We start from the raw sequence: 27,500 nt of genomic DNA, 5'->3' as shown, positions 1-27,500 counted from the left end.
GTTGTTTACAGGTTTACTGCTGTGTCAAACTTAAATGTTTTACAAACTGCATACCAGCTGACTGTAGCTGCACAATTTACATATGCATTTTTGCATTGCGTTATTTGCACAGCTACCAAACACTGATTTAATTGGCAGGAGTCGTAGTAGTCCCGCCCCTCCAGAGGTGCTGGTGTGCTGCGTGGGGAGGTCGCTACCACGTAGTCAGCACAAATTCAGCAGTGAGGCCGGGAGCACCTCGCTCTCTCTGCAGTCGGGCCGGACCACACATGGCTCTGCTCGGGTTTGGTTTGTGAGCACAGTTACTATATTTACATTATAGATTTAAAATATGGATGTTTTTTTCAGATTCTCTTTTCTAGCGTTGATGGTTCCTGTTCATATGCTAGTTTGGTTAGTTTTATATAACCAGTTTGCTTGTACTACGTTGAGTGATGTGTGCTTTATAAGGTAGAGATGATTGTAGAAGAGATATGAACAGCTGCGTAACCTCCATCTGTACCCTGCCATGGTCATGACAAGATGCTCCTGTTGGCTGTTTCCTCTCCTTAGATGAACCTGTGGAGGGATTGGCTCTGGGGTGCAGTAGACTGCACAGGGATTGGCTCTTAGGTGGAGTAGGTGTTGTCTGCATCTTTTTTCCTCCTGTTAATTCATGAGAAATCAAGAACTAAGATATTGGTGAGAAACTGAAACACTGGAAGGCTATATGGGAAATGGACACACACACACACACACACACACACACAAGCATCTTAAAGGCCTTCAGACGTGTAAAACTGAAATGATTGAAAAAAAGCCAAAGTGGCACTTTCTAGTGGGACATACAAGAAGTGTCTTACTGCACTCAGCCAGCACTAGTTTGACATCAGTCCGGTTTTCAGTATACCCCTCCCTCTCGCTCTCTCTCCCTCTCCCTCTCTATCTCTCCCTCCTTCAGGCAGTTTTAGTTCAACAGGAGACTGTGAATCAGACTGAAGACCTTGGGTGACTACACTGTTTCAGTGGACTAGTAGTGAGGTCAGAGGAATGTTCTGAGCAATGAGTCACAAGTTTACAGGTTTTCTTTAAGAATTTTTGATGAAGTTTGATGAACTGCTGTAGAATCTTATGGGACAGTTGGGTTTGAGATTCTTTCATTAACCAGATATATTGGACAGATTCTATGAAAAACTGAAACACTTGGACTTTTCGATTTGGCCAAAGCCTGCGAATCCCTCAAATCCCCCGTAAAGCAGACAGAGATTTGACAGGCTCCACCTGGCTATCTCACGCTGGGTTAATGTGTTCAGAATGAGGCCAAATATAACACTTTGGTATTCTGGCCTCAGTGGTAGGCATTACAGATTATTAAAACCACTTGCATAGGTCAAGGTCAAGGTTATTTATTTAGTGCTGTTTTACAACACAAGATGTCACAAAGCAGCTTTACAAATGTTTGCGTCTAAACCAAGGATGATGGAGGCAGGGAAAATCCCTAGGCTGGGATTAGGAAGAAACCTTGAGAGGACCAAGACAGTACCGGGCTGTATTTGATGATGATATTTTTAGTCTGAGTAGGATGTTGTAAATCCCAGCAGCAGAAGTAGTGGTGGCAAGCCCCACCCATCGGTGAGACAGGCAGAGACGTCTGGATTTAGTACAGCTCGCTGTGGAGCAGAGGCAGACAGACTGAGGAACATATGAGTAGTTCTCATTCTGAGGCTGCTGTATGTGGGAGCCACGTTCAGGTGCTGTAGTTGTGGATTTGCTTCTCCACAGAGATGATAACACATGGAAGAGAATGACTGAGCATTAAGGGAAATAATCACAACTACAGCCGTGCTGAAGTCGCAGTGCGTCTCCTGTTTTGAACGAGGAGTCCGCTGTGGCCAGCTCTGCGATGGCGTATGGGTTGTACTGATTTTAAGGCATAACTGCTGCTGTTGGTGTTTTTCCACTGACTTGGACCAGTGTTTGACGAGAGGACAGTAGATACTGTTTTTTATTTAGTTTGAACACCTCACTGACCCTCAGAACCAGTTGTGATGTTCTGCTCATATGTGTAAGACGCTGCCTAGTAAAGCAACTCTGGACTGTGTTCCTGCTCTCAGAGTCTGGAACAGGCAGATTCTGCTGCCAGAATCTTATTTTATATGCCCTGACCAAACCTGTTAAAAGGAGCGAGGCGGGGGGGGTAGGAGGGAGAGAGGGGAGGGTAGGAGGGGAAGAGAAGGGCAGGAGGGAGAGAGGGGAGGGTAGGAGGGGAAGAGAAGGGCAGGAGGGAGAGAGAGGGGGCAGGAGGGGAAAAGAAGGGCAGGAGGGAGAGAGAGGAGGCAGGAGGGAGAGAGGGGTAGGAGGGGAAGAGAAAGGCAGGACGGAGGGAGAGGGGAGGGTAGGAGGGGAAGAGAAGGGCAGGAGGGAGAGAGGGGTAGGAGGGGAAGAGAAGGGCAGGACGGAGGGAGAGAGGGGAGGGTAGGAGGGGAAGAGAAGGGCAGGAGGAAGAGAGGGAGGGTAGGAGGGGAAGAGAAGGGGAGAAAGGGGTAGGAGGGGAAGAGAAGGGCAGGACGGAGGGAGAGGGGAGGGTAGGAGGGGGAGAGAAGGGCAGGAGGGAGAGAGGGGTAGGAGGGGAAGAGAAGGGCAGGACGGAGGGAGAGGGGAGGGTAGGAGGGGGAGAGAAGGGCAGGAGGGAGAGAGGGGTAGGAGGGGAAGAGAAGGGCAGGACGGAGGGAGAGGGGAGAGAGGGGAGGGTAGGAGGGGAAGAGAAGGGCAGGAGGAAGAGAGGGAGGGTAGGAGGGGAAGAGAAGGGGAGAGGGGGAGAGGGGAGGGTAGGAGGGGAAGAGAAGGGCAGGAGGGAGAGAGAGGGGGCAGGAGGGAGGGGGGGTAGGAGGGGAAGAGAAGGGCAGGACGGAGGGAGAGGGGAGAGAGGGGAGGGTGGGAGGGGGAGGGAAGGGCAGGAGGGAGAGAGGGGTAGGAGGGGGAGAGAAGGGCAGGACGGAGGGAGAGGGGAGGGTAGGGAGGGGGAGAGAAGGGCAGGAGGGAGAGAGGGGTAGGAGGGGAAGAGAAGGGCAGGACGGGGGGAGAGAAGGGCAGGAGGGGAAGAGAAGGGCAGGACGGAGGGAGAGGGGAGGGTAGGAGGGGAAGAGAAGGGCAGGAGGAAGAGAGGGAGGGTAGGAGGGGAAGAGAAGGGGAGAGAGGGGTAGGAGGGGAAGAGAAGGGCAGGGAGAGAGGGGAGGGTAGGAGGGGGAGAGAAGGGCAGGAGGGAGAGAGGGGTAGGAGGGGAAGAGAAGGGCAGGACGGAGGGAGAGGGGAGAGAGGGGAGGGTAGGAGGGGAAGAGAAGGGCAGGAGGAAGAGAGGGAGGGTAGGAGGGGAAGAGAAGGGGAGAGAGGGGTAAGAGGGGAAGAGAAGGGCAGGAGGGAGAGAGGGGAAGAGAAGGGCAGGACGGGGGGAGAGAAGGGCAGGAGGGAGAGAGGGGTAGGAGGGGAAGAGAAGGGCAGGACGGAGGGAGAGGGGAGAGAGGGGAGGGTAGGAGGGGAAGAGAAGGGCAGGAGGAAGAGAGGGAGGGTAGGAGGGGAAGAGAAGGGGAGAGAGGGGTAAGAGGGGAAGAGAAGGGCAGGGAGAGAGGGGAGGGTAGGAGGGGGAGAGAAGGGCAGGAGGGAGAGAGGGGTAGGAGGGGAAGAGAAGGGCAGGACGGAGGGAGATGGGAGAGAGGGGAGGGTAGGAGGGGGAGAGAAGGGCAGGACGGAGGGAGAGGGGAGAGAGGGGAGGGTAGGAGGGGGAGAGAAGGGCAGGACGGAGGGAGAGGGGAAGAGAAGGGCAGGACGGGGGGAGAGAGGGGTAGGAGGGGAAGAGAAGGGCAGGACGGAGGGAGAGGGGAGAGAGGGGAGGGTAGGAGGGGAAGAGAAGGGCAGGAGGAAGAGAGGGAGGGTAGGAGGGGAAGAGAAGGGGAGAGAGGGGTAGGAGGGGAAGAGAAGGGCAGGGAGAGAGGGGAGGGTAGGAGGGGGACAGAAGGGCAGGAGGGAGAGAGGGGTAGGAGGGGAAGAGAAGGGCAGGACGGAGGGAGATGGGAGAGAGGGGGAGGGTAGGAGGGGGAGAGAAGGGCAGGAGGGAGAGAGGGGTAGGAGGGGGAGAGAAGGGCAGGACGGAGGGAGAGGGGAGAGAGGGAGGGTAGGAGGGGGAGAGAAGGGCAGGACGGAGGGAGAGGGGAGAGAGGGGAGGGTAGGAGGGGGAGAGAAGGGCAGGAGGGAGAGAGGGGAAGAGAAGGGCAGGACGGGGGGAGAGAAGGGCAGGAGGGAGAGAGGGGTAGGAGGGGAAGAGAAGGGCAGGACGGAGGGAGAGGGGAGAGAGGGGAGGGTAGGAGGGGGAGAGAAGGGCAGGAGGGAGAGAGGGGAAGAGAAGGGCAGGACGGGGGGAGAGAAGGGCAGGAGGGAGGGAGAGGTAGGAGGGGAAGAGAAGGGCAGGAGGAAGAGAGGGAGGGTAGGAGGGGAAGAGAAGGGGAGAGAGGGGTAGGAGGGGAAGAGAAGGGCAGGGAGAGAGGGGAGGGTAGGAGGGGGAGAGAAGGGCAGGAGGGAGAGAGGGGTAGGAGGGGAAGAGAAGGGCAGGACGGAGGGAGATGGGAGAGAGGGGAGGGTAGGAGGGGGAGAGAAGGGCAGGAGGGAGAGAGGGGAGGGTAGGAGGGGGAGAGAAGGGCAGGAGGGAGAGAGGGGAGGGTAGGAGGGGGAGAGAAGGGCAGGAGGGAGAGAGGGGTAGGAGGGGAAGAGAAGGGCAGGACGGAGGGAGAGAGGGGAGGGTAGGAGGGGGAAGAGAAGGGCAGGAGGAAGAGAGGGGAGGGTAGGAGGGGAAGAGAAGGGGAGAGAGGGGTAGGAGGGGAAGAGAAGGGCAGGACGGAGGGAGAGGGGAGAGAGGGGAGGGTAGGAGGGGGAGAGAAGGGCAGGAGGGGAAGAGAAGGGGAGAGAGGGGTAGGAGGGGAAGAGAAGGGCAGGACGGAGGGAGAGGGGAGAGAGGGGAGGGTAGGAGGGGGAGAGAAGGGCAGGAGGGAGAGAGGGGAGGGTAGGAGGGGAGAGAAGGGGAGAGAGGGGTAGGAGGGGAAGAGAAGGGCAGGACGGAGGGAGAGAGGGGTAGGAGGGGAAGAGAAGGGCAGGACGGAGGGAGAGAGGGGAGGGTAGGAGGGGAAGAGAAGGACAGGAGGAAGAGGGAAGGGTAGGAGGGGAAGAGAAGGGGAGAGAGGGGTAGGAGGGGGAGAGAAGGGCAGGAGGGAGAGAGGGGAGGGTAGGAGGGGGAGAGAAGGGGAGAGAGGGGTAGGAGGGGAAGAGAAGGGCAGGACAGAGGGAGAGGGGAGAGAGGGGAGGGTAGGAGGGGAAGAGAAGGGGAGAGAGGGGTAGGAGGGGAAGAGAAGGGCAGGACGGAGGGAGAGAGGGGTAGGAGGGGAAGAGAAGGGCAGGACGGAGGGAGAGAGGGGAGAGGGGAGGGTAGGAGGGGAAGAGAAGGGCAGGAGGAAGAGGGAAGGGTAGGAGGGGAAGAGAAGGGGAGAGAGGGGTAGGAGGGGAAGAGAAGGGCAGGACAGAGGGAGAGGGGAGAGGGGTAGGAGGGGGAGAGAAGGGCAGGAGGGAGAGAGGGGAGGGTAGGAGGGGGAGAGAAGGGGAGAGAGGGGTAGGAGGGGAAGAGAAGGGCAGGACAGAGGGAGAGGGGAGAGAGGGGAGGGTAGGAGGGGAAGAGAAGGGGAGAGAGGGGTAGGAGGGGAAGAGAAGGGCAGGACGGAGGGAGAGAGGGGTAGGAGGGGAAGAGAAGGGCAGGACGGAGGGAGAGAGGGGAGAGGGGAGGGTAGGAGGGGAAGAGAAGGGCAGGAGGAAGAGGGAAGGGTAGGAGGGGAAGAGAAGGGGAGAGAGGGGTAGGAGGGGAAGAGAAGGGCAGGACAGAGGGAGAGGGGAGAGGGGTAGGAGGGGAAGAGAAGGGCAGGACGGAGGGAGAGAGGGGAGGGTAGGAGGGGAAGAGAAGGACAGGAGGAAGAGGGAAGGGTAGGAGGGGAAGAGAAGGGGAGAGAGGGGCAGGAGGGGAAGAGAAGGGGAGAGAGGGGTAGGAGGGGAAGAGAAGGGCAGGACGGAGGGAGAGGGGAGAGAGGGGAGGGTAGGAGGGGGAGAGAAGGGCAGGAGGAAGAGAGGGAGGGTAGGAGGGGAAGAGAAGGGGAGAGAGGGGTAGGAGGGGAAGAGAAGGGCAGGGAGAGAGGGGAGGGTAGGAGGGGGACAGAAGGGCAGGAGGGAGAGAGGGGTAGGAGGGGAAGAGAAGGGCAGGACGGAGGGAGATGGGAGAGAGGGGAGGGTAGGAGGGGGAGAGAAGGGCAGGAGGGAGAGAGGGGTAGGAGGGGGAGAGAAGGGCAGGACGGAGGGAGAGGGGAGAGAGGGGAGGGTAGGAGGGGGAGAGAAGGGCAGGACGGAGGGAGAGGGGAGAGAGGGGAGGGTAGGAGGGGAAGAGAAGGGGAGAGAGGGGTAGGAGGGGAAGAGAAGGGCAGGGAGAGAGGGGAGGGTAGGAGGGGGACAGAAGGGCAGGAGGGAGAGAGGGGTAGGAGGGGAAGAGAAGGGCAGGACGGAGGGAGATGGGAGAGAGGGGAGGGTAGGAGGGGGAGAGAAGGGCAGGAGGGAGAGAGGGGTAGGAGGGGGAGAGAAGGGCAGGACGGAGGGAGAGGGGAGAGAGGGGAGGGTAGGAGGGGGAGAGAAGGGCAGGACGGAGGGAGAGGGGAGAGAGGGGAGGGTAGGAGGGGGAGAGAAGGGCAGGAGGGAGAGAGGGGTAGGAGGGGGAGAGAAGGGCAGGACGGAGGGAGAGGGGAGAGAGGGGAGGGTAGGAGGGGGAGAGAAGGGCAGGACGGAGGGAGAGGGGAGAGAGGGGAGGGTAGGAGGGGAAGAGAAGGGGAGAGAGGGGTAGGAGGGGAAGAGAAGGGCAGGGAGAGAGGGGAGGGTAGGAGGGGGACAGAAGGGCAGGAGGGAGAGAGGGGTAGGAGGGGAAGAGAAGGGCAGGACGGAGGGAGATGGGAGAGAGGGGAGGGTAGGAGGGGGAGAGAAGGGCAGGAGGGAGAGAGGGGTAGGAGGGGGAGAGAAGGGCAGGACGGAGGGAGAGGGGAGAGAGGGGAGGGTAGGAGGGGGAGAGAAGGGCAGGACGGAGGGAGAGGGGAGAGAGGGGAGGGTAGGAGGGGGAGAGAAGGGCAGGAGGGAGAGAGGGGTAGGAGGGGGAGAGAAGGGCAGGACGGAGGGAGAGGGGAGAGAGGGGAGGGTAGGAGGGGGAGAGAAGGGCAGGACGGAGGGAGAGGGGAGAGAGGGGAGGGTAGGAGGGGAAGAGAAGGGGAGAGAGGGGTAGGAGGGGAAGAGAAGGGCAGGGAGAGAGGGGAGGGTAGGAGGGGGACAGAAGGGCAGGAGGGAGAGAGGGGTAGGAGGGGAAGAGAAGGGCAGGACGGAGGGAGATGGGAGAGAGGGGAGGGTAGGAGGGGGAGAGAAGGGCAGGAGGGAGAGAGGGGTAGGAGGGGGAGAGAAGGGCAGGACGGAGGGAGAGGGGAGAGAGGGGAGGGTAGGAGGGGGAGAGAAGGGCAGGACGGAGGGAGAGGGGAGAGAGGGGAGGGTAGGAGGGGGAGAGAAGGGCAGGACGGAGGGAGAGAGGGGAGGGTAGGAGGGGAAGAGAAGGACAGGAGGAAGAGGGAAGGGTAGGAGGGGAAGAGAAGGGGAGAGAGGGGTAGGAGGGGAAGAGAAGGGCAGGGAGAGAGGGGAGGGTAGGAGGGGGACAGAAGGGCAGGAGGGAGAGAGGGGTAGGAGGGGAAGAGAAGGGCAGGACGGAGGGAGATGGGAGAGAGGGGAGGGTAGGAGGGGGAGAGAAGGGCAGGAGGGAGAGAGGGGTAGGAGGGGGAGAGAAGGGCAGGACGGAGGGAGAGGGGAGAGAGGGGAGGGTAGGAGGGGGAGAGAAGGGCAGGACGGAGGGAGAGGGGAGAGAGGGGAGGGTAGGAGGGGGAGAGAAGGGCAGGACGGAGGGAGAGAGGGGAGGGTAGGAGGGGAAGAGAAGGACAGGAGGAAGAGGGAAGGGTAGGAGGGGAAGAGAAGGGGAGAGAGGGGCAGGAGGGGAAGAGAAGGGGAGAGAGGGGTAGGAGGGGAAGAGAAGGGCAGGACGGAGGGAGAGGGGAGAGAGGGGAGGGTAGGAGGGGGAGAGAAGGGCAGGAGGAAGAGAGGGAGGGTAGGAGGGGAAGAGAAGGGGAGAGAGGGGTAGGAGGGGAAGAGAAGGGCAGGGAGAGAGGGGAGGGTAGGAGGGGGACAGAAGGGCAGGAGGGAGAGAGGGGTAGGAGGGGAAGAGAAGGGCAGGACGGAGGGAGATGGGAGAGAGGGGAGGGTAGGAGGGGGAGAGAAGGGCAGGAGGGAGAGAGGGGTAGGAGGGGGACAGAAGGGCAGGAGGGAGAGAGGGGTAGGAGGGGAAGAGAAGGGCAGGACGGAGGGAGATGGGAGAGAGGGGAGGGTAGGAGGGGGAGAGAAGGGCAGGAGGGAGAGAGGGGTAGGAGGGGGAGAGAAGGGCAGGACGGAGGGAGAGGGGAGAGAGGGGAGGGTAGGAGGGGGAGAGAAGGGCAGGACGGAGGGAGAGGGGAGAGAGGGGAGGGTAGGAGGGGGAGAGAAGGGCAGGAGGGAGAGAGGGGAAGAGAAGGGCAGTACGGGGGGAGAGAAGGGTAGGAGGGGGAGAGAAGGGCAGGACGGAGGGAGAGAGGGGAGGGTAGGAGGGGAAGAGAAGGACAGGAGGAAGAGGGAAGGGTAGGAGGGGAAGAGAAGGGGAGAGAGGGGTAGGAGGGGGAGAGAAGGGCAGGAGGGAGAGAGGGGAGGGTAGGAGGGGGAGAGAAGGGGAGAGAGGGGTAGGAGGGGAAGAGAAGGGCAGGACAGAGGGAGAGGGGAGAGAGGGGAGGGTAGGAGGGGGAGAGAAGGGCAGGAGGGAGAGAGGGGAGGGTAGGAGGGGGAGAGAAGGGCAGGAGGGAGAGAGGGGAGGGTAGGAGGGGGAGAGAAGGGCAGGAGGAAGAGGGAAGGGTAGGAGGGGAAGAGAAGGGGAGAGAGGGGTAGGAGGGGGAGAGAAGGGCAGGAGGGAGAGAGGGGAGGGTAGGAGGGGGAGAGAAGGGGAGAGAGGGGTAGGAGGGGAAGAGAAGGGCAGGACAGAGGGAGAGGGGAGAGAGGGGAGGGTAGGAGGGGAAGAGAAGGGGAGAGAGGGGTAGGAGGGGAAGAGAAGGGCAGGACGGAGGGAGAGAGGGGTAGGAGGGGAAGAGAAGGGCAGGACGGAGGGAGAGAGGGGAGAGGGGAGGGTAGGAGGGGAAGAGAAGGGCAGGAGGAAGAGGGAAGGGTAGGAGGGGAAGAGAAGGGGAGAGAGGGGTAGGAGGGGAAGAGAAGGGCAGGACAGAGGGAGAGGGGAGAGGGGTAGGAGGGGAAGAGAAGGGCAGGACGGAGGGAGAGAGGGGAGGGTAGGAGGGGAAGAGAAGGACAGGAGGAAGAGGGAAGGGTAGGAGGGGAAGAGAAGGGGAGAGAGGGGCAGGAGGGGAAGAGAAGGGGAGAGAGGGGTAGGAGGGGAAGAGAAGGGCAGGACGGAGGGAGAGGGGAGAGAGGGGAGGGTAGGAGGGGGAGAGAAGGGCAGGAGGAAGAGAGGGAGGGTAGGAGGGGAAGAGAAGGGGAGAGAGGGGTAGGAGGGGAAGAGAAGGGCAGGGAGAGAGGGGAGGGTAGGAGGGGGACAGAAGGGCAGGAGGGAGAGAGGGGTAGGAGGGGAAGAGAAGGGCAGGACGGAGGGAGAGGGGAGAGAGGGGAGGGTAGGAGGGGAAGAGAAGGGGAGAGAGGGGTAGGAGGGGAAGAGAAGGGCAGGGAGAGAGGGGAGGGTAGGAGGGGGACAGAAGGGCAGGAGGGAGAGAGGGGTAGGAGGGGAAGAGAAGGGCAGGACGGAGGGAGATGGGAGAGAGGGGAGGGTAGGAGGGGGAGAGAAGGGCAGGAGGGAGAGAGGGGTAGGAGGGGGAGAGAAGGGCAGGACGGAGGGAGAGGGGAGAGAGGGGAGGGTAGGAGGGGGAGAGAAGGGCAGGACGGAGGGAGAGGGGAGAGAGGGGAGGGTAGGAGGGGGAGAGAAGGGCAGGACGGAGGGAGAGAGGGGAGGGTAGGAGGGGAAGAGAAGGGGAGAGAGGGGTAGGAGGGGAAGAGAAGGGCAGGGAGAGAGGGGAGGGTAGGAGGGGGACAGAAGGGCAGGAGGGAGAGAGGGGTAGGAGGGGAAGAGAAGGGCAGGACGGAGGGAGATGGGAGAGAGGGGAGGGTAGGAGGGGGAGAGAAGGGCAGGACGGAGGGAGAGGGGAGAGAGGGGAGGGTAGGAGGGGGACAGAAGGGCAGGAGGGAGAGAGGGGTAGGAGGGGAAGAGAAGGGCAGGACGGAGGGAGATGGGAGAGAGGGGAGGGTAGGAGGGGGAGAGAAGGGCAGGAGGGAGAGAGGGGTAGGAGGGGGAGAGAAGGGCAGGACGGAGGGAGAGGGGAGAGAGGGGAGGGTAGGAGGGGGAGAGAAGGGCAGGACGGAGGGAGAGGGGAGAGAGGGGAGGGTAGGAGGGGGAGAGAAGGGCAGGACGGAGGGAGAGAGGGGAGGGTAGGAGGGGAAGAGAAGGGGAGAGAGGGGTAGGAGGGGAAGAGAAGGGCAGGGAGAGAGGGGAGGGTAGGAGGGGGACAGAAGGGCAGGAGGGAGAGAGGGGTAGGAGGGGAAGAGAAGGGCAGGACGGAGGGAGATGGGAGAGAGGGGAGGGTAGGAGGGGGAGAGAAGGGCAGGACGGAGGGAGAGGGGAGAGAGGGGAGGGTAGGAGGGGGAGAGAAGGGCAGGAGGAAGAGAGGGAGGGTAGGAGGGGAAGAGAAGGGGAGAGAGGGGTAGGAGGGGAAGAGAAGGGCAGGGAGAGAGGGGAGGGTAGGAGGGGGACAGAAGGGCAGGAGGGAGAGAGGGGTAGGAGGGGAAGAGAAGGGCAGGACGGAGGGAGAGGGGAGAGAGGGGAGGGTAGGAGGGGAAGAGAAGGGGAGAGAGGGGTAGGAGGGGAAGAGAAGGGCAGGGAGAGAGGGGAGGGTAGGAGGGGGACAGAAGGGCAGGAGGGAGAGAGGGGTAGGAGGGGAAGAGAAGGGCAGGACGGAGGGAGATGGGAGAGAGGGGAGGGTAGGAGGGGGAGAGAAGGGCAGGAGGGAGAGAGGGGTAGGAGGGGGAGAGAAGGGCAGGACGGAGGGAGAGGGGAGAGAGGGGAGGGTAGGAGGGGGAGAGAAGGGCAGGACGGAGGGAGAGGGGAGAGAGGGGAGGGTAGGAGGGGGAGAGAAGGGCAGGACGGAGGGAGAGAGGGGAGGGTAGGAGGGGAAGAGAAGGGGAGAGAGGGGTAGGAGGGGAAGAGAAGGGCAGGGAGAGAGGGGAGGGTAGGAGGGGGACAGAAGGGCAGGAGGGAGAGAGGGGTAGGAGGGGAAGAGAAGGGCAGGACGGAGGGAGATGGGAGAGAGGGGAGGGTAGGAGGGGGAGAGAAGGGCAGGAGGGAGAGAGGGGTAGGAGGGGGAGAGAAGGGCAGGACGGAGGGAGAGGGGAGAGAGGGGAGGGTAGGAGGGGGAGAGAAGGGCAGGACGGAGGGAGAGGGGAGAGAGGGGAGGGTAGGAGGGGGAGAGAAGGGCAGGACGGAGGGAGAGAGGGGAGGGTAGGAGGGGAAGAGAAGGACAGGAGGAAGAGGGAAGGGTAGGAGGGGAAGAGAAGGGGAGAGAGGGGCAGGAGGGGAAGAGAAGGGGAGAGAGGGGTAGGAGGGGAAGAGAAGGGCAGGACGGAGGGAGAGGGGAGAGAGGGGAGGGTAGGAGGGGGAGAGAAGGGCAGGAGGAAGAGAGGGAGGGTAGGAGGGGAAGAGAAGGGGAGAGAGGGGTAGGAGGGGAAGAGAAGGGCAGGGCGGAGGGAGAGGGGAGAGAGGGGAGGGTAGGAGGGGAAGAGAAGGGGAGAGAGGGGTAGGAGGGGAAGAGAAGGGCAGGGAGAGAGGGGAGGGTAGGAGGGGGACAGAAGGGCAGGAGGGAGAGAGGGGTAGGAGGGGAAGAGAAGGGCAGGACGGAGGGAGATGGGAGAGAGGGGAGGGTAGGAGGGGGAGAGAAGGGCAGGAGGGAGAGAGGGGTAGGAGGGGGAGAGAAGGGCAGGACGGAGGGAGAGGGGAGAGAGGGGAGGGTAGGAGGGGGAGAGAAGGGCAGGACGGAGGGAGAGGGGAGAGAGGGGAGGGTAGGAGGGGGAGAGAAGGGCAGGACGGAGGGAGAGAGGGGAGGGTAGGAGGGGAAGAGAAGGACAGGAGGAAGAGGGAAGGGTAGGAGGGGAAGAGAAGGGGAGAGAGGGGCAGGAGGGGAAGAGAAGGGGAGAGAGGGGTAGGAGGGGAAGAGAAGGGCAGGACGGAGGGAGAGGGGAGAGAGGGGAGGGTAGGAGGGGGAGAGAAGGGCAGGAGGAAGAGAGGGAGGGTAGGAGGGGAAGAGAAGGGGAGAGAGGGGTAGGAGGGGAAGAGAAGGGCAGGGAGAGAGGGGAGGGTAGGAGGGGGACAGAAGGGCAGGAGGGAGAGAGGGGTAGGAGGGGAAGAGAAGGGCAGGACGGAGGGAGATGGGAGAGAGGGGAGGGTAGGAGGGGGAGAGAAGGGCAGGAGGGAGAGAGGGGTAGGAGGGGGAGAGAAGGGCAGGACGGAGGGAGAGGGGAGAGAGGGGAGGGCAGGACGGAGGGAGAGGGGAGAGAGGGGAGGGTAGGAGGGGGAGAGAAGGGCAGGAGGAAGAGAGGGAGGGTAGGAGGGGAAGAGAAGGGGAGAGAGGGGTAGGAGGGGAAGAGAAGGGCAGGGAGAGAGGGGAGGGTAGGAGGGGGACAGAAGGGCAGGAGGGAGAGAGGGGTAGGAGGGGAAGAGAAGGGCAGGACGGAGGGAGATGGGAGAGAGGGGAGGGTAGGAGGGGGAGAGAAGGGCAGGAGGGAGAGAGGGGTAGGAGGGGGAGAGAAGGGCAGGACGGAGGGAGAGGGGAGAGAGGGGAGGGTAGGAGGGGGAGAGAAGGGCAGGACGGAGGGAGAGGGGAGAGAGGGGAGGGTAGGAGGGGAAGAGAAGGGGAGAGGGGTAGGAGGGGAAGAGAAGGGCAGGGAGAGAGGGGAGGGTAGGAGGGGGACAGAAGGGCAGGAGGGAGAGAGGGGTAGGAGGGGAAGAGAAGGGCAGGACGGAGGGAGAGGGGAGAGAGGGGAGGGTAGGAGGGGGAGAGAAGGGCAGGACGGAGGGAGAGGGGAGAGAGGGGAGGGTAGGAGGGGAAGAGAAGGGGAGAGAGGGGTAGGAGGGGAAGAGAAGGGCAGGGAGAGAGGGGAGGGTAGGAGGGGGACAGAAGGGCAGGAGGGAGAGAGGGGTAGGAGGGGAAGAGAAGGGCAGGACGGAGGGAGATGGGAGAGAGGGGAGGGTAGGAGGGGGAGAGAAGGGCAGGAGGGAGAGAGGGGTAGGAGGGGGAGAGAAGGGCAGGACGGAGGGAGAGGGGAGAGAGGGGAGGGTAGGAGGGGGAGAGAAGGGCAGGACGGAGGGAGAGGGGAGAGAGGGGAGGGTAGGAGGGGAAGAGAAGGGGAGAGGGGTAGGAGGGGAAGAGAAGGGCAGGGAGAGAGGGGAGGGTAGGAGGGGGACAGAAGGGCAGGAGGGAGAGAGGGGTAGGAGGGGAAGAGAAGGGCAGGACGGAGGGAGAGGGGAGAGAGGGGAGGGTAGGAGGGGGAGAGAAGGGCAGGACGGAGGGAGAGGGGAGAGAGGGGAGGGTAGGAGGGGAAGAGAAGGGGAGAGGGGTAGGAGGGGAAGAGAAGGGCAGGGAGAGAGGGGAGGGTAGGAGGGGGACAGAAGGGCAGGAGGGAGAGAGGGGTAGGAGGGGAAGAGAAGGGCAGGACGGAGGGAGATGGGAGAGAGGGGAGGGTAGGAGGGGGAGAGAAGGGCAGGAGGGAGAGAGGGGTAGGAGGGGGAGAGAAGGGCAGGACGGAGGGAGAGGGGAGAGAGGGGAGGGTAGGAGGGGGAGAGAAGGGCAGGACGGAGGGAGAGGGGAGAGAGGGGAGGGTAGGAGGGGGAGAGAAGGGCAGGAGGGAGAGAGGGGAAGAGAAGGGCAGGACGGGGGGAGAGAAGGGCAGGAGGGAGAGAGGGGTAGGAGGGGAAGAGAAGGGCAGGACGGAGGGAGAGGGGAGAGAGGGGAGGGTAGGAGGGGGAGAGAAGGGCAGGAGGAAGAGAAGGGCAGGACGGAGGGAGAGGGGTAGGAGGGGAAGAGAAGGGCAGGAGGAAGAGAGGGGAGGGTAGGAGGGGAAGAGAAGGGGAGAGAGGGGTAGGAGGGGAAGAGAAGGGCAGGACGGAGAGAGGGGAGAGAGGGGAGGGTAGGAGGGGGAGAGAAGGGCTGGAGGGAGAGAGGGGAGGGTAGGAGGGGGAGAGAAGGGCAGGAGGGAGAGAGGGGTAGGAGGGGAAGAGAAGGGCAGGAGGAAGAGAGGGGAGGGTAGGAGGGGGAGAGAAGGGCAGGAGGGGAAGAGAAGGGCAGGACGGAGGGAGAGAGGGGTAGGAGGGGAAGAGAAGGGCAGGACGGAGGGAGAGAGGGGAGGGTGGGAGGGGAAGAGAAGGACAGGAGGAAGAGGGAAGGGTAGGAGGGGAAGAGAAGGGGAGAGAGGGGTAGGAGGGGAAGAGAAGGGCAGGACAGAGGGAGAGAGGGGAGGGTAGGAGGGGAAGAGAAGGGGAGAGAGGGGTAGGAGGGGAAGAGAAGGGCAGGAGGGAGAGAGAGGGGAGAGAGGGGAGGGTAGGAGGGGGAGAGAAGGGCAGGAGGGAGAGAGAGGGGAGAGGGGGAAGAGAAGGGCAGGAGGGAGAGAGAGGGGAGAGAGGGGAGGGGAAGGAGTCCTGGAGAAGCAGAGCTGTGCGATGTGGAAATATCTCACCTTCTGCTCTGTGTTTTTTTAGAATGACACAAACGTGTTTGTAGCATTTTTACAAATCTGTTGTATTTTTTATTGCCTGTGGCTCACTGTGTCCACACAGAGGTTCTGTGAAGCAGAACTGGGCAGGTGGACAGGTACCCCTGAACTCAGGTACCCCTGGATGGTCAGACAGTTTATTGTTTACTGAACTCTCTGGCTGGTCAGACAGACAGTTTATGGTCTAATCTGTCCTTTCAGTTGCTTTACTCAAGTAGTGTCTGACAAACTATAACAATGTACATTTGTAACAGTAATAGTAACAACTTACATTTGTGTTTTTCTGCTGTAGTTTTTTGTTACTGTCTTACTGAAATATCATTAGTCATGTTTGTCTCACTATATGCTAAAGTAGATTACATTTGTTTAACACAGTCTAGTGTAGGTGGGGTGTCTTATAGACACAATGTTATTGCTTTGTGCGCACCTGCATGTCTACTGACCCCCTGATCCTTTTCCACGGTGAGTGACCTGCTGTGGTACAGATGACCTCTGGCAGACATGGTTCTGAGGTCAGCCTGGGTCCCAAAAACTGGAACCTTTTCTCTCGTGTTTACATTTACATTTACAGCATTTAGCAGACACTCTTATCCAGAGCGACTTACAAAAGTGCTTTGTCATTTCCTCATAGAACACATCCTAGTACAGTACAGTAGGTTAGAGTCCAACATACCAATGAACTAGAGTACTGTAGAATACAGGGATCAATGCTGATGATGAATACTTATAAGCTCTATAACAGACAATAAGTGCAATAAAAAAATACTGCAATAAATGTACTAGAGTTTCAGTTAGTCAACCTAGGAGCAGGATCAGTGGTCATTTAAATATCCTGTTGTATAAGTTATGCACACTGTGTCTGTCCTGTTGTGTACATACACACTGTCTCTCCATGTCTAAATATCTCTGACCACAGTATTACTCCTGTTAATGTGCAGACAATATTGAGGTTACTTATCTCTGACAACAATATCACTTCTGTTTATATGTGTGGGGAATACTGTTGATATTAATCTGTGGATATTAATCTTTTCTTTGTTATGAGTAATGTTGGCTTTGGAGCTATGAAGTAAGCAGTGTTACTGGGTCTTTGATTTCTCTGCCTGTTGAATGTCCATATTCTGAATTGTACTACTGGGATGGAGGGGGGGATATTTAAAAAAGTGTTAATGAACATTTTAAATTCTCCTGTTCTTAAAATGTATCATTAAAATGAGGAAGCCTCTTGCGTATCGGTTTGTGCATTGTATTAAAAAACAGTACTTCATGATGTGACTTCATCTTGTAGCTTAATGGACTTTTCTCTCTCGTTATCAGGTTGAGAATAGCAGGCCCGGATTTCTGTGGCTTCTTCTTCTTTATGAATGACATGAGTATGTACTCTCGGCTCAAGGTTGCGGATCTGTGAAAGTTTCCCGGGAGAAAGGATGTGACAGTCCTGAACGCATAGAGACCTTGAACCTTTAAGAAAAAATGAGTGAGGAGTTTGTTGGACCTGTTGGGTCTAGTGTTCAAGAAATCACCAACAACAACAGCTTCCCTCAGGATTCCCAGGCTAGAGATTCCAATGCCAATGATATCCAGAGCAGGGAAGGCAAAACTCTGGAGGAGTTTATATCTCACTCCGAGGAACAAGAAAAAATCATTATCTGGAGCACCGATTCACAGTGTGATGACCCGGAACTGGTGGAGTTCGAGATGCTGGAGTGCCAGGAACTGGAGGTGTTCCTAGTGGAGTCGCAGGAGAACTATTCCGTACATGGGACGCTTTTCAACTGTGTCTCTCAAACTACAGATGTGGTTCCAAAAGAGATTCATAAGAACAAGGAATCCCAACCTGATGTGAGTGAGCAGGACACCGTTTCATACAAGGGCATGAGCATAACATCAGCGGAGAGTTGCGTGATGAGGGCTGAGCTCAGCTCTGACAATGATGCATTCGTTTCATGTTATTCCACAATGTCCAGTCTTGGAGGAAGTTTTGCAAGTGCCCTGGACAACACAGGTTGGACCCAAACCTCTGAGTCGTGGCCTATCCAAACAGAACCATACAGAACTCTCTCAGACAATCCCCCACAGTCCTGCGTAACTATCTCAGAGAGGAGCAGAAGTTCTTCGCATGCTAATGGAACACATGTTGATCTCAACACGACTACCTTCTCCGAGGAACCTCTTTCAGAAGCACAAGAAAACCTGGCAGCTCATAATACAGTAACATGCAAGGAAACCTCAGTTCAGTTGATAAATGGCAGAAATGAAAGTAACTCAAGCACTGCAGATGTTAAAACAAAGCACAATGAAGTCAGAAATACCAGTGAGGACAAAGTAGGGCATTGCGGGAATTCTACAGTGGAGCACCAGGCCATAACTAGGGAAGAGTGCAAACAACCAGATGCAAAACCTGCTTCAGTTCTGAAAAAGTCTGATCATCCGTTTGGATCAGAGGACAAAGAGTGTCTAACAACCACCAGGTTTCCTCAGAACCTCAGCCATGAGCTGAAATGCAAACCGTTCCGAAGTGATGAAACTCCTGACAAATCCCTAAAGCCCGGCTCAGTGGGACCGCCCCACCAGTGTGTGCTGGCTGAGCTCAAACTGTCCCAGAAGCAGGCATGTTTCCAAAGGCCATGCAGTGCTAGTCCAACCAGCCTGGACAGACGGAAGCCATGGGGTAGTCCATCCCCTTCTTCTACTCCTCCAAGTCACAAACACACCTGCTCCCCGAGAAGAGAGCTACCCACTTCACCAGGCAAGACCGTCAGTACCAGAGCTCCCACCCAGGAGCCTGCAAGCTCCTCACAGAGGAGTAGCAGAGGTCTGAAGCCCCTCAGTAAAAGCTCTCTCACTAGTGGCATCCCAAAAGCTATCCCACCTCAGCATCCATCTAAATCAGAACCTAAACCTAAGAGGTCTCCCCCTGCCCAAAAGCCTAAAAATGTCCGCCCAAAAATCATCACCTCTGTCCGTAAGAGCCCACATGTGAATTCGCTTTCTGCAGAAGGTCCATATGAGACGTCCACTCTACCCTGCAGGCCACCCACGGGCCAGCGGAGAACTGGTGGACTCAAAGACTCTCCAGTGCCAAGCTCCTCCGGCGTCCTGCATGACAGGTATCGTCAGGAGCTTCAAAAACCAGGCTACTACTCCCCGCCGGGTCTGACAGTTTCTGGAGTCCGACGCTCAAGTCACACAATCCCTCAAAAACTTTCGGGAAAGTCGGAAAGTTTCCACGGAGAATTCCCAGGCAGACATTTGAATGAAGTGAGTGCGCAATAGCAATCACACTTTATAATATCATATTATAATATCAGAGCATTGACAGTACATTCCTGAGAAGGTCTTATTTTCTCACAGTGTCTGTCTGTACTGGTTTGGCTGTTTTGGACTGGTGTGTGTGTGTGTGTGTGTGTGTGTGTGTGTGTGTGTGTGTGTGTGTGTGTGTGTGTGTGTGTGTGTGTGTGTGTGTGTGTGTGTGTGTGTGTGTGTGTGTGTGTGTGTGTGTGTGTGTGTGTGTCATCTGGTGTGATGTTCTGAGCACTTCCCCTGCTGTTTCCAGGTGGGCAGGGCAGTTGTGCTCAATATTCCTGAGGTAGCTGGCGTCTGCTGCTCACCCAGGGCCTTGACGCCTCATTTGGGCCTGGCCACCAGGCAGCCTGGAGCCAGAAACAGGACGTTGATGTCAGGTCAAAGGTCATCTTCACCCCTGAGTCACATGTCTCCACCCCGCCAGGGCGCCTATTGCTGCCTGGAACCTGCAGGTTAGTCAGCAGCTCAACACAGTGATGAGAGGAAGCTTTAGGCCTTCACTACATGGCCAAACATATGAAATACCCCTGAGGAACTTTATACGTGATAATGAAATGGAGTAAATTCTCTTTCCTGTGGAATGAATTCTCCTTCCTGTGGAGTGATTGCTTAATGACTGTACCAAAACTCTGAAGAGTTTCATTTTAGTGGACTTTGCTGTAATGTGCTGTATATGCTCCCAGCATTTCCGTAGCTTCAACAGTCACATATTGCTCCAGCCATAAACTCCATTGGGTTATTTTCAGTTATGAAAGTGGTCCATGCAGAACCCCCCCCACCCATTTCAGGTGTCATAACGTTTCAGGTGTTATAACCATTTCAGGTGTAACTGTTAGCATATGCCACCATGTTTGCCCAGAGTTCTGAACCCACCCTTAACAATCCTGAATCATTTAATGCTTATTGAACGCGCAGGTTTATTTATACTGTTACACATTCTAGTGATTGATAAACGTGCCAGTGATTGATAAATGTTACAGTGATTGATCTTTCTTGTCTTTATTCCACCTATGTTTGTGTATGAATCCAAACTGAATCTTTTGTTCATCTTTCAGCAGGGGACCAGAGGAAGTGTCTGTCAGATGCATCCCGGTCCCTCCTCCCTAAACTGGGTCGGTCTGGCTTGCAGCCTCCGGTCTTCTCCCACCTCCCCCCGGCCCAGACGACTGCCTTTGGGTTCACTCGCAGTGCCAGCGTGTCCTGTGCATCCAGCAGTCAATCCGGTGACAGCGACCCCTTCAGACTAGCCAGTCGTACGTGCCTGTTCTGCTGGTACTGACGCTGAGAGAGCAAGGGACTCTGATATGAAGAAAAGATCCGTGTGTAGCCGTGTTGAAAGAAACAGGTCTGAGCACATGCAGGTCTGAGCACGGGGACATCTGATCACAGGGAGGTCTGATGACAGGGATCACAGTTTGATCACTCTCTCTCGCTCTCTCTTTCTCACACACTCATACACATCGACACACATGGAATCCCAAGTGATGCATCATCACTGAAAACCATCAAATGAATTCCTGCCATTACTAAAGTTGGATAGTGAGCAGGGTGTTGTCACCAGTGGCCCTGGGAACTGCAGCCTAATTCGTTTACATTTTTACAGAAGAAAGATTCAAGTGCGATTCAGTCTTCCACACACCTGCGTCTGCCAAGCTCAGAGCAGTCAAGCTGCTTTTTTGAGCGTTTATTCAGCCAGTAATCAAAGACTCCAGTACTGAGCTCAATGGCTGTAGACTGATCCAGGGTCAGCGCTGATGCTGGACATATGGAGGCATCGACCTGTTGGCTCTGGCCCAGTCATACATTTTTTGTGTTTATCTTCTCTTCTACACTACATCTACTGTAATGTGATGTCCTTCAAACTTCATTACACACACAAAACATGGTACAGGCCTGGTTACCTGATTCAACTATCAGATTACATACTGTGTCTGTCAAAAGTGCAGTCTGGTTTGGGCACCATTGTCCTCTGAGTCTGTGGTGTTTATCACGCTTGCCATGTGGTGATAGGAGACGTTTAAGCTAGTCTGACTCTGTAGAGGACACATGTCACAGAGGACACATTTAAGCTTGTTTGACATGTCATAGATGTCTGACATGTCATAGCGTGCGTCATAGATGACATATTTAAGCTTGTCTGATTCTATAGTGAGGACCCGTGTGTCATAGATGACCCATTTAAGCTTGTCTGATTCTATAGTGAGGACCCGTGTGTCATAGAGGACCCATTTAAGCTTGTCTGATTCTATAGTGAGGACCCGTGTGTCATAGAGGACCCATTTAAGCTTGTCTGATTCTATAGTGAGGACCCGTGTGTCATAGAGGACCCATTTAAGCTTGTCTGATTCTATAGTGAGGACCCGTGTGTCATAGAGGACCCATTTAAGCTTGTCTGATTCTATAGTGAGGACCCGTGTGTCATAGAGGACCCATTTAAGCTTGTCTGATTCTATAGTGAGGACCCGTGTGTCATAGAGGACCCATTTAAGCTTGTCTGATTCTATAGTGAGGACCCGTGTGTCATAGAGGACCCATTTAAGCTTGTCTGATTCTATAGTGAGGACCCGTGTGTTACAGACAGCTGAGGTGGCGTTTTTCTTTGCTGCCAGGGTTCTTTTACAACCCTGTTAACATATCTGCATATTTGCCATGGGTCTGCATGCTATTTTAATGTGTGCCTGAGGCATTTTAGTTAGACACTGGGCACAGCAGACATACATGGGAGCCTGAAGTATGAGATAAGCAGCTGTCGTGCACACCCGTGGCTGTCTGCCTCGTCAGTTCTCGAAATGGTCTGTGTTAGCTGCGATCCGGAGCAGAGAGGCACCTCTTAGACAGGAGGAAGACTAGATGATGAGGACATGTTTACTTTACTGGGATACTTTCTACCGCTGTTTTCTTTAGTTTTTCAAAGGGACACTCCAAAGCAAGAGTTGTCTTCACGTAAGTGGAAGTTCTGATTCCTACTATGATTAGTTAGTTATGATAAGTTATGATTTGGCTTTACCACAGCGGCTCAAAGGCCACGCTACACACTCTGCTCCCAGAGCTCCTGTACAAAGACGTCCTGAGCTTACTAACTTGACATGTAGGACCGTGAAACGTCCAGGTCCAGTGTTGCTGGAGCTGACTGTGTACAGGGTGTCTGGACTTTAGCTGAAGCAGATGGTCAGTGGAGCTTCTGTTGTTGGGAGGGAGATATCAGCATCTTATTGACGTCAAGGTTACAAGTCAAGTGAAGTTGTGTGATCTTCATATGAGGTGCTGAATAAATACAACCATAAGCCCTGCATGTTTGAGACTGAGAACGACACCTGTGCAACACACCTGTTCACTGTGGCTCAGACTAGTGTGTGTGCTTTTAAACTCTGTGTGTGTGTTCTTTTAATCTAGTGTGTGTGTTCTTTTAAACTAGTGTGTGTGTGTGTGTGTGTGTGTGTGTGTGTGTGTGTGTGTGTGTGTGTGTGTGTGTGTACTTTGAAACTAGTGTGTGTGTGTACACTTCCCATCTTTAAACTCTTCACTGTACACTTTAATCGCCTGTTTTGGTGTTTTTTTTCTTCCTTTATGAACATTTCTTTGGAAATCAGACTGAAGGCGGGCTTGTTCATTGGTGGGGTGACGTCACCTAGGTGACTAGAGGAGCAGCTTCATGTTTAAATAATGGAGGATCTCTTGTTTCGAATGCCAGTCAAGGCCCAGTCCACAGAGCAGGTGACAGTAAAAGTGTGAGTTTAGTGTAGCTGCACTGTGCGCATTATAAAGGGAGTTTGTTCTTCACGTCCTTCAGGATACATGGAAAAGGGCCAGAGTGCAGCACTGTGTGCTGACTCCCTGCTCTGACTCCCTGCTCTGACTCCCTGCTAAATGTAGAACTGATCTAATGAAACGAACAGCTCTGGTCTATTTAAAATCAAATCTCGACTCTATTCCACCTCACATACAAAGTTAATTTAGTCTAACTGCAGTTCACAGTCCTTTTATAATTTAAAACAGCAAATTACCTCTCAGTTTTAAATGTCTAGAAAGACTAACGTCTCTGGATCAGCAGGCCCGCACGTGCAGAGCAGAATTGCTGAGCTCGTGTTGTCTGGCCACAACATTTGGAGGCAGCGTTAACTTCCTTAATCTCAGCCCTCCTCTCCGCTTAGTCCTTGAGACTCTGTAGAGACTCCATTTGCTACAGAGCTGAGACTCTGTGTAGAGACTCTGTGTAGAGACTGCCTGTTACAGACCTGAGACTCTGTGTAGAGACTCTGCCTGATACAGAGCTGAGACTCTGTGTAGAGACTCTGCCTGATACAGAGCTGAGACTCTGTGTAGAGACTGCCTGATACAGAGCTGAGACTCTGTGTAGAGACTCCGCCTGATACAGAGCTGAGACTCTGTGTAGAGACTCTGTGTAGAGACTGCCTGATACAGACCTGAGACTCTGTGTAGAGACTCTGCCTGATACAGACCTGAGACTCTGTGTAGAGACTCTGCCTGATACAGACCTGAGACTCTGTGTAGAGACTCTGCCTGATACAGAGCTGAGACTCTATGTAGAGACTCTGCCTGATACAGACCTGAGACTCTGTGTAGAGACTCTTGTCTTGTACAGGGCAGCATGGCAGGCTCTGTGTTGTTGGCCTGTAGGTCCCACTGAGGGCAGGACATCACACTGCCTTCCTCCCACCTCAGCTGTGGCAGCACCTGCCCACAGCCTTGGCAGTCTACTGCCGCCACACTGCAGCACCCCGAGTGGCCTTGACAGCGCCCCCTGCGGTCCCCTGTGTGTTCCTCTTTAAGGTCAGATGGACGTCAGGTCACCTTTTGATGTCACTCGGTTTAACAAGAGCAGATTTTCATAGTTAACAGTTAGTTTGTGCCACCCGAGGGTCTTCAGAGGCAAAACACCAAAACCTGACAGTGGTCATGACCAGATGACAGACAGGTAGTCATGTGGAGATCACATGACCGAATGGGAGGGTCCTGTTGAAGATGGAGTGGTTTGGTGCTGACAGGAACATACCACTGTTATCATGACAACACTCGCACTCCACGCCCTGTGAGACGGTGTGTAAAATGGTGTTTGGTGGCACTATTGTTGTTACCAGTTGTAGAGTCTTGGAGGAAGAACACTTCTTCACATGCATGAGTCATTCCTGAAAAGAAAGGAATGCAAACATACATGCAGACACGTTGCATCTGCTGCTACATATGCACACTGCATGCCGCACGCGTGCACACACACACATTTAAGTGTGAGAGGGTTTGTCTGATAGGGTTGCAGATGGAGATACCAGCCTTTTGGAAAATTTTTGTCAAAGTAATTTGTCTCTTTGGCATCTAAATTTAATTAAACTATTTATGTCCTGGAAAAGCACACTGGAGCTGTTAATAAGCACAGAGAAGTGTTAATTAAGATCAGCTGTATAGTCCACCGCCTTAGTTAATATTCAGTAACAACCTTCGTTTTAAATGAATAGATGTTGTTGATAAAGTGCGGTGCTTATATGCTCAGAACAGACGAATGATGAAGACCCACGCCAGCATTTTATGACGATGACGCAGGAAGGTGAAACGGATTGAAAACGTTTTCCTTGAGGCTTTACGAGACCAGCAAAAAGAGGTTTAAAGGTGCCCTCTGGTGGTGATGTAGTGCATAACAGCTTCGCCTATTACGGTTGAGGCCTTTTTTTGGTTGATGCCGCAGTATTTGAGTGTAAGTAGACGTAAGGGAGTCTAAGCACAAGAGTGCCACCTACTGGTCACCTACTGGAGCTAGCGGTGGAAACGATGGCTTTTGAACAGTAAAGAATTATTACTAATATTAAGTAGGCTGTGTTTATGTATTCATAATAATGTAAATGAGGCTGTTTTTATGTATTAGTAATAATATTAAGTAGGCTGTGTTTATGTATTCCTAATAATGTTAATGAGGCTGTTTATGTATTAGTAATAATATTAAGTAGGCTGTGTTTATGTATTCCTAATAATGTTAATGAGGCTGTTTGTGTTAGTAATAATATTAAGTAGGCTGTGTTTATGTATTCCTAATAATGTTAATGAGGCTGTTTATGTATTACTAATACTATTAAGTAGGCCGTGTTTATGTATTCCTAATAATGTTAATGAGGCTGTTTATGTATTACTAATAATATTAAGTAGGCTGTGTTTATGTATTCCTAATAATGTTAATGAGGCTGTGTTCCTTATTGTTTTACAGCAGCTGCCAGAAAGGAGCCCCAGAGAGATGAACTCTCCCTTCCGACGGTACCCCCCTCCAGGAGGTGTGTAGTTGTTTCTCCTAAGCCAGAGTCCCCCGGTGAGTGTTCTGTTTCCTGTGTGTAAGCTCTTGATTGCCACGCCCACATTCCTCATTTCATTTCATAGTCATGCTCTTGAATCTACAGTGGAATAAGACTGATCGCTCTGTACTAGACCTGTTATGTCAGATAAAAAGAACAACTTTGATGGATCTGCTACTTGTTATTTTTTCACATTGGTGTCAGTGTGAAAAATATATCACATCAAAATGAATACATGTGAGTGGAAAATATGTCTAAATCAATAAATGTATCTGTATGAAAAATATCATCTAAATTTATTAATGTAACTGTCACATGTATCTAGTTGTGAACTAGCTTCCTGTGTGTATAGTTTTTATGCGTAGGATTGCATATCTATACAAGATATTTTCTCTACTGAATTGCTATTACTGCTAGAAGTTCTGTAAACACTTGTAAACAAATGTAAACACCTGTCCACTCCATTCTGTAAACACCTGTAAACACCTCTCCACTCCGTTCTATAAACACCCGTCCACTCCGTTCCTTCTAATGATGTTTCCTGCAGATGGCTTCACCTGACACAGGCCACTCAGTAGTTACTGTTTTTCAGAACTTTTTTCTGATCCTGTGTGTGTGTCTGTCAGTGCGTCAGAAGTGGTGTGTGGCACGTGTGGCTGGCCGGGTGGAGGGCGTGGTCTCTGAGCGTGCACAGGTGCAGCGTCTGAGGGAACGGTGTGAGGCGCAGCAGCTCCAGGTCACTGCCCTGCAGGCGGAGCTGCACGCAACTGCACTCTGCATGGATGCCCTAGCAATCACCACCCTGCACTTTTTCATCCGGGTAACACCACTACAGCATAACACCACTACGGGGTAACACCACTACGGGGTAACACCACTACGGGGTAACACCACTACGGGGTAACACCACTACGGGGTAACACCACTACGGGGTAACACCACTACAGCATAACACCACTACGGGGTAACACCACTACGGGGTAACACCACTACGGGGTAACACCACTACAGCATAACACCACTACGGGGTAACACCACTACAGGGTAACACCACTACGGGGTATCACAACTACAGGGTAACACAACTATAGGGTAACACACGCTCAGGTTAACAAACTGGCAACCATAACACACCCATAGGGTAACACACCTACAAGGCAACACACCCGTGGAGTAACACACATACAGGAGTGGCACTAAGCTGCGTGGGTTATGATGGCTGGTGATGGAGTGACCTTTGGTGATGGAGTGACCTTTGGTGAATGGGTGAACTTTGGTGATGGGGTGACCTTTTGTGATGGACTGTCCTTCAGTGATGGTGGGTGAACTTTTGGGACAGAGTGACCACTAAAATTGTGGTGTACCTCTGATGTGGTGTACCACATCAGAAATCAGAACGAGACTGATAACCATATCTGCCTTTAAACACAAAATGTTTGCAGTTCTTTTGCTATATTTTTGCTGGTCACTCTGTACGACTGTGAGACGGTTTGGACGTGTGACTGTGATCTTGATTGAAACCTGTTTTCCCAGCATCCCTGTGGTAAAGGGCTGTGAGCTGTAGGCCCCCTGTTGACGGCACAGTGAGGCTGTTCCCTTCTCCGTCGAGTTTAATCGGAGGTTTGTGTGCGTGCGGAAGAAACGGACAGAGCGCCACTCCGGCCCTTTATTGATCCCACCCTCCCATCTCACCATCTCTCCACCTTCATCCCTCACTTCCGGCTTTCATTCTGTGGCTGGGGACAGGACGACACCTCGTGCCTGTCTGTGTAGGAAAAGCGGCGAGGACGAGAGAGAGAAGGAAGGAGGCAGAGGGGAGAGAGGAGGAGAGAGAGAAGGAAGGAGGAGGGGAGAAGGCAGAGGGGGATACAGACTGCGCAGACCCGGGCGGTTAGCGCTAGCTGTTGCTGCAGCTGTCGTGCTGCGATGCTTCGCTCGTCGGAGATGAGGTGAGGCAGTTCGCATGGACCATGTCTGTCTTCTCTCTCTTCCTCCCCCACCATCTGCCTCTCCCACTCTTATCCTCTGCCCCTCTCTCTCTTTCTCTCCATGCCATTCTCTCCATCTCTCTGAATAAGAGAGAGCTGTATTGTGTGGTGTTCCCCAGACGAGGCAGGGAAGGCTGGCATGGGCCCCTCCCTCTCTCTCTCTCTCTCTCTTTCTCTCCATCTATCTCTCCCATCTTTTTCCAGTCTTTCTGCTGCCTGGGTACTCACAGGATACAGGTAAAGCAGGGATGGCCTTATCTGCACTTTGAAGAGGGTGTACATGTGTGTGTATGTCAGCGGGGGTGTGAATGTATGTGAGTGTATTTATATATTTAATCTGGGAGCTTGTGTGATGTTTTGGAGTTTTTGGTTGAATTGAAAGTAGTTGCAAATAAGAGTTGCTTTTCTGTAGTCATGTCTGATGAGTAGTTTAGTCTGAATGTGTGAATTAGAGTGTGCATTTTGGCTGTCTGGGTGCATGGTGGGGTTCACCATTTATAATCTGCGGTTGTGTGTGTGTGTGTGTGTGTGTGTGTGTGTGTGTGTGTGTGTGTGAGAGAGAGAGAGTTGTATGTATATGTCTGGGTTTGGGTGTGAGTGAGTGTGTGTGTGTGTGTGTTAGCTGGTGTGTCTCAAAAGTGTATTTCTAAGGAACACACCCCATGTTAACCCTCAAACACCTGATTCCAGATATTTTCTTGGTGATTATAATGTTATCCATGTGTAAGCAGAGTTTCTAATCTTATTAAATTATCATTGCAATAATGATGCTTGTCCATTAATGTAGAGCTACATATCCAGTGTGTTTTGTGACCACACACTCTTTCCTCATGTCGTTGTGTTCAGGGCCAGGGATGTGCGGGTGATTTATGGCCCCAGGTGGAGGTTAGGCACAGCGTTCACAGACGCTGCTTTACGAGCAGATATTCCTGTAACAGGAAATGTAGATTGATGAGGTCACCTTGGTGAGAAGAAAGAGAACCAGAGATTTATGTTG

General features: G+C 54.8%; 1 protein-coding gene across 5 annotated transcripts in view; it reads left to right on the top strand.

Moving 5' to 3' along the window:
• mtus2b (microtubule associated tumor suppressor candidate 2b) overlaps window positions 1-27,500 on the top strand; it is a 43,023-nt gene that overhangs the window by 847 nt on the left and 14,676 nt on the right. The window contains exons 2-6 of one of the 5 annotated variants that reach the window (XM_081699878.1): window positions 16,234-18,177; window positions 18,473-18,674; window positions 19,278-19,445; window positions 24,437-24,532; window positions 25,142-25,335. In XM_081699878.1, the coding sequence (XP_081556004.1) occupies window positions 16,390-18,177; window positions 18,473-18,674; window positions 19,278-19,445; window positions 24,437-24,532; window positions 25,142-25,335 (2,448 nt within the window). In that variant the 5' untranslated portion in view covers window positions 16,234-16,389. Of the gene's footprint in view, window positions 1-16,233; window positions 18,178-18,472; window positions 18,675-19,277; window positions 19,476-19,510; window positions 21,166-24,433; window positions 24,533-25,141; window positions 25,336-27,500 lie in introns of those variants that run through there. The other 4 variants (XM_081699877.1, XM_081699876.1, XM_081699880.1 and 1 more) reach the window with 4 other exon arrangements.

The sequence above is a fragment of the Electrophorus electricus genome, chromosome 17 (genome assembly GCF_041902795.1).
Source record: "Electrophorus electricus isolate QZ-2024a chromosome 17, ASM4190279v1, whole genome shotgun sequence".
Lineage (NCBI taxonomy): Eukaryota > Metazoa > Chordata > Actinopteri > Gymnotiformes > Gymnotidae > Electrophorus > Electrophorus electricus.
Note: the sequence above shows the minus strand (reverse complement) of the source record. Positions and strands in the feature narration are given on the sequence as shown.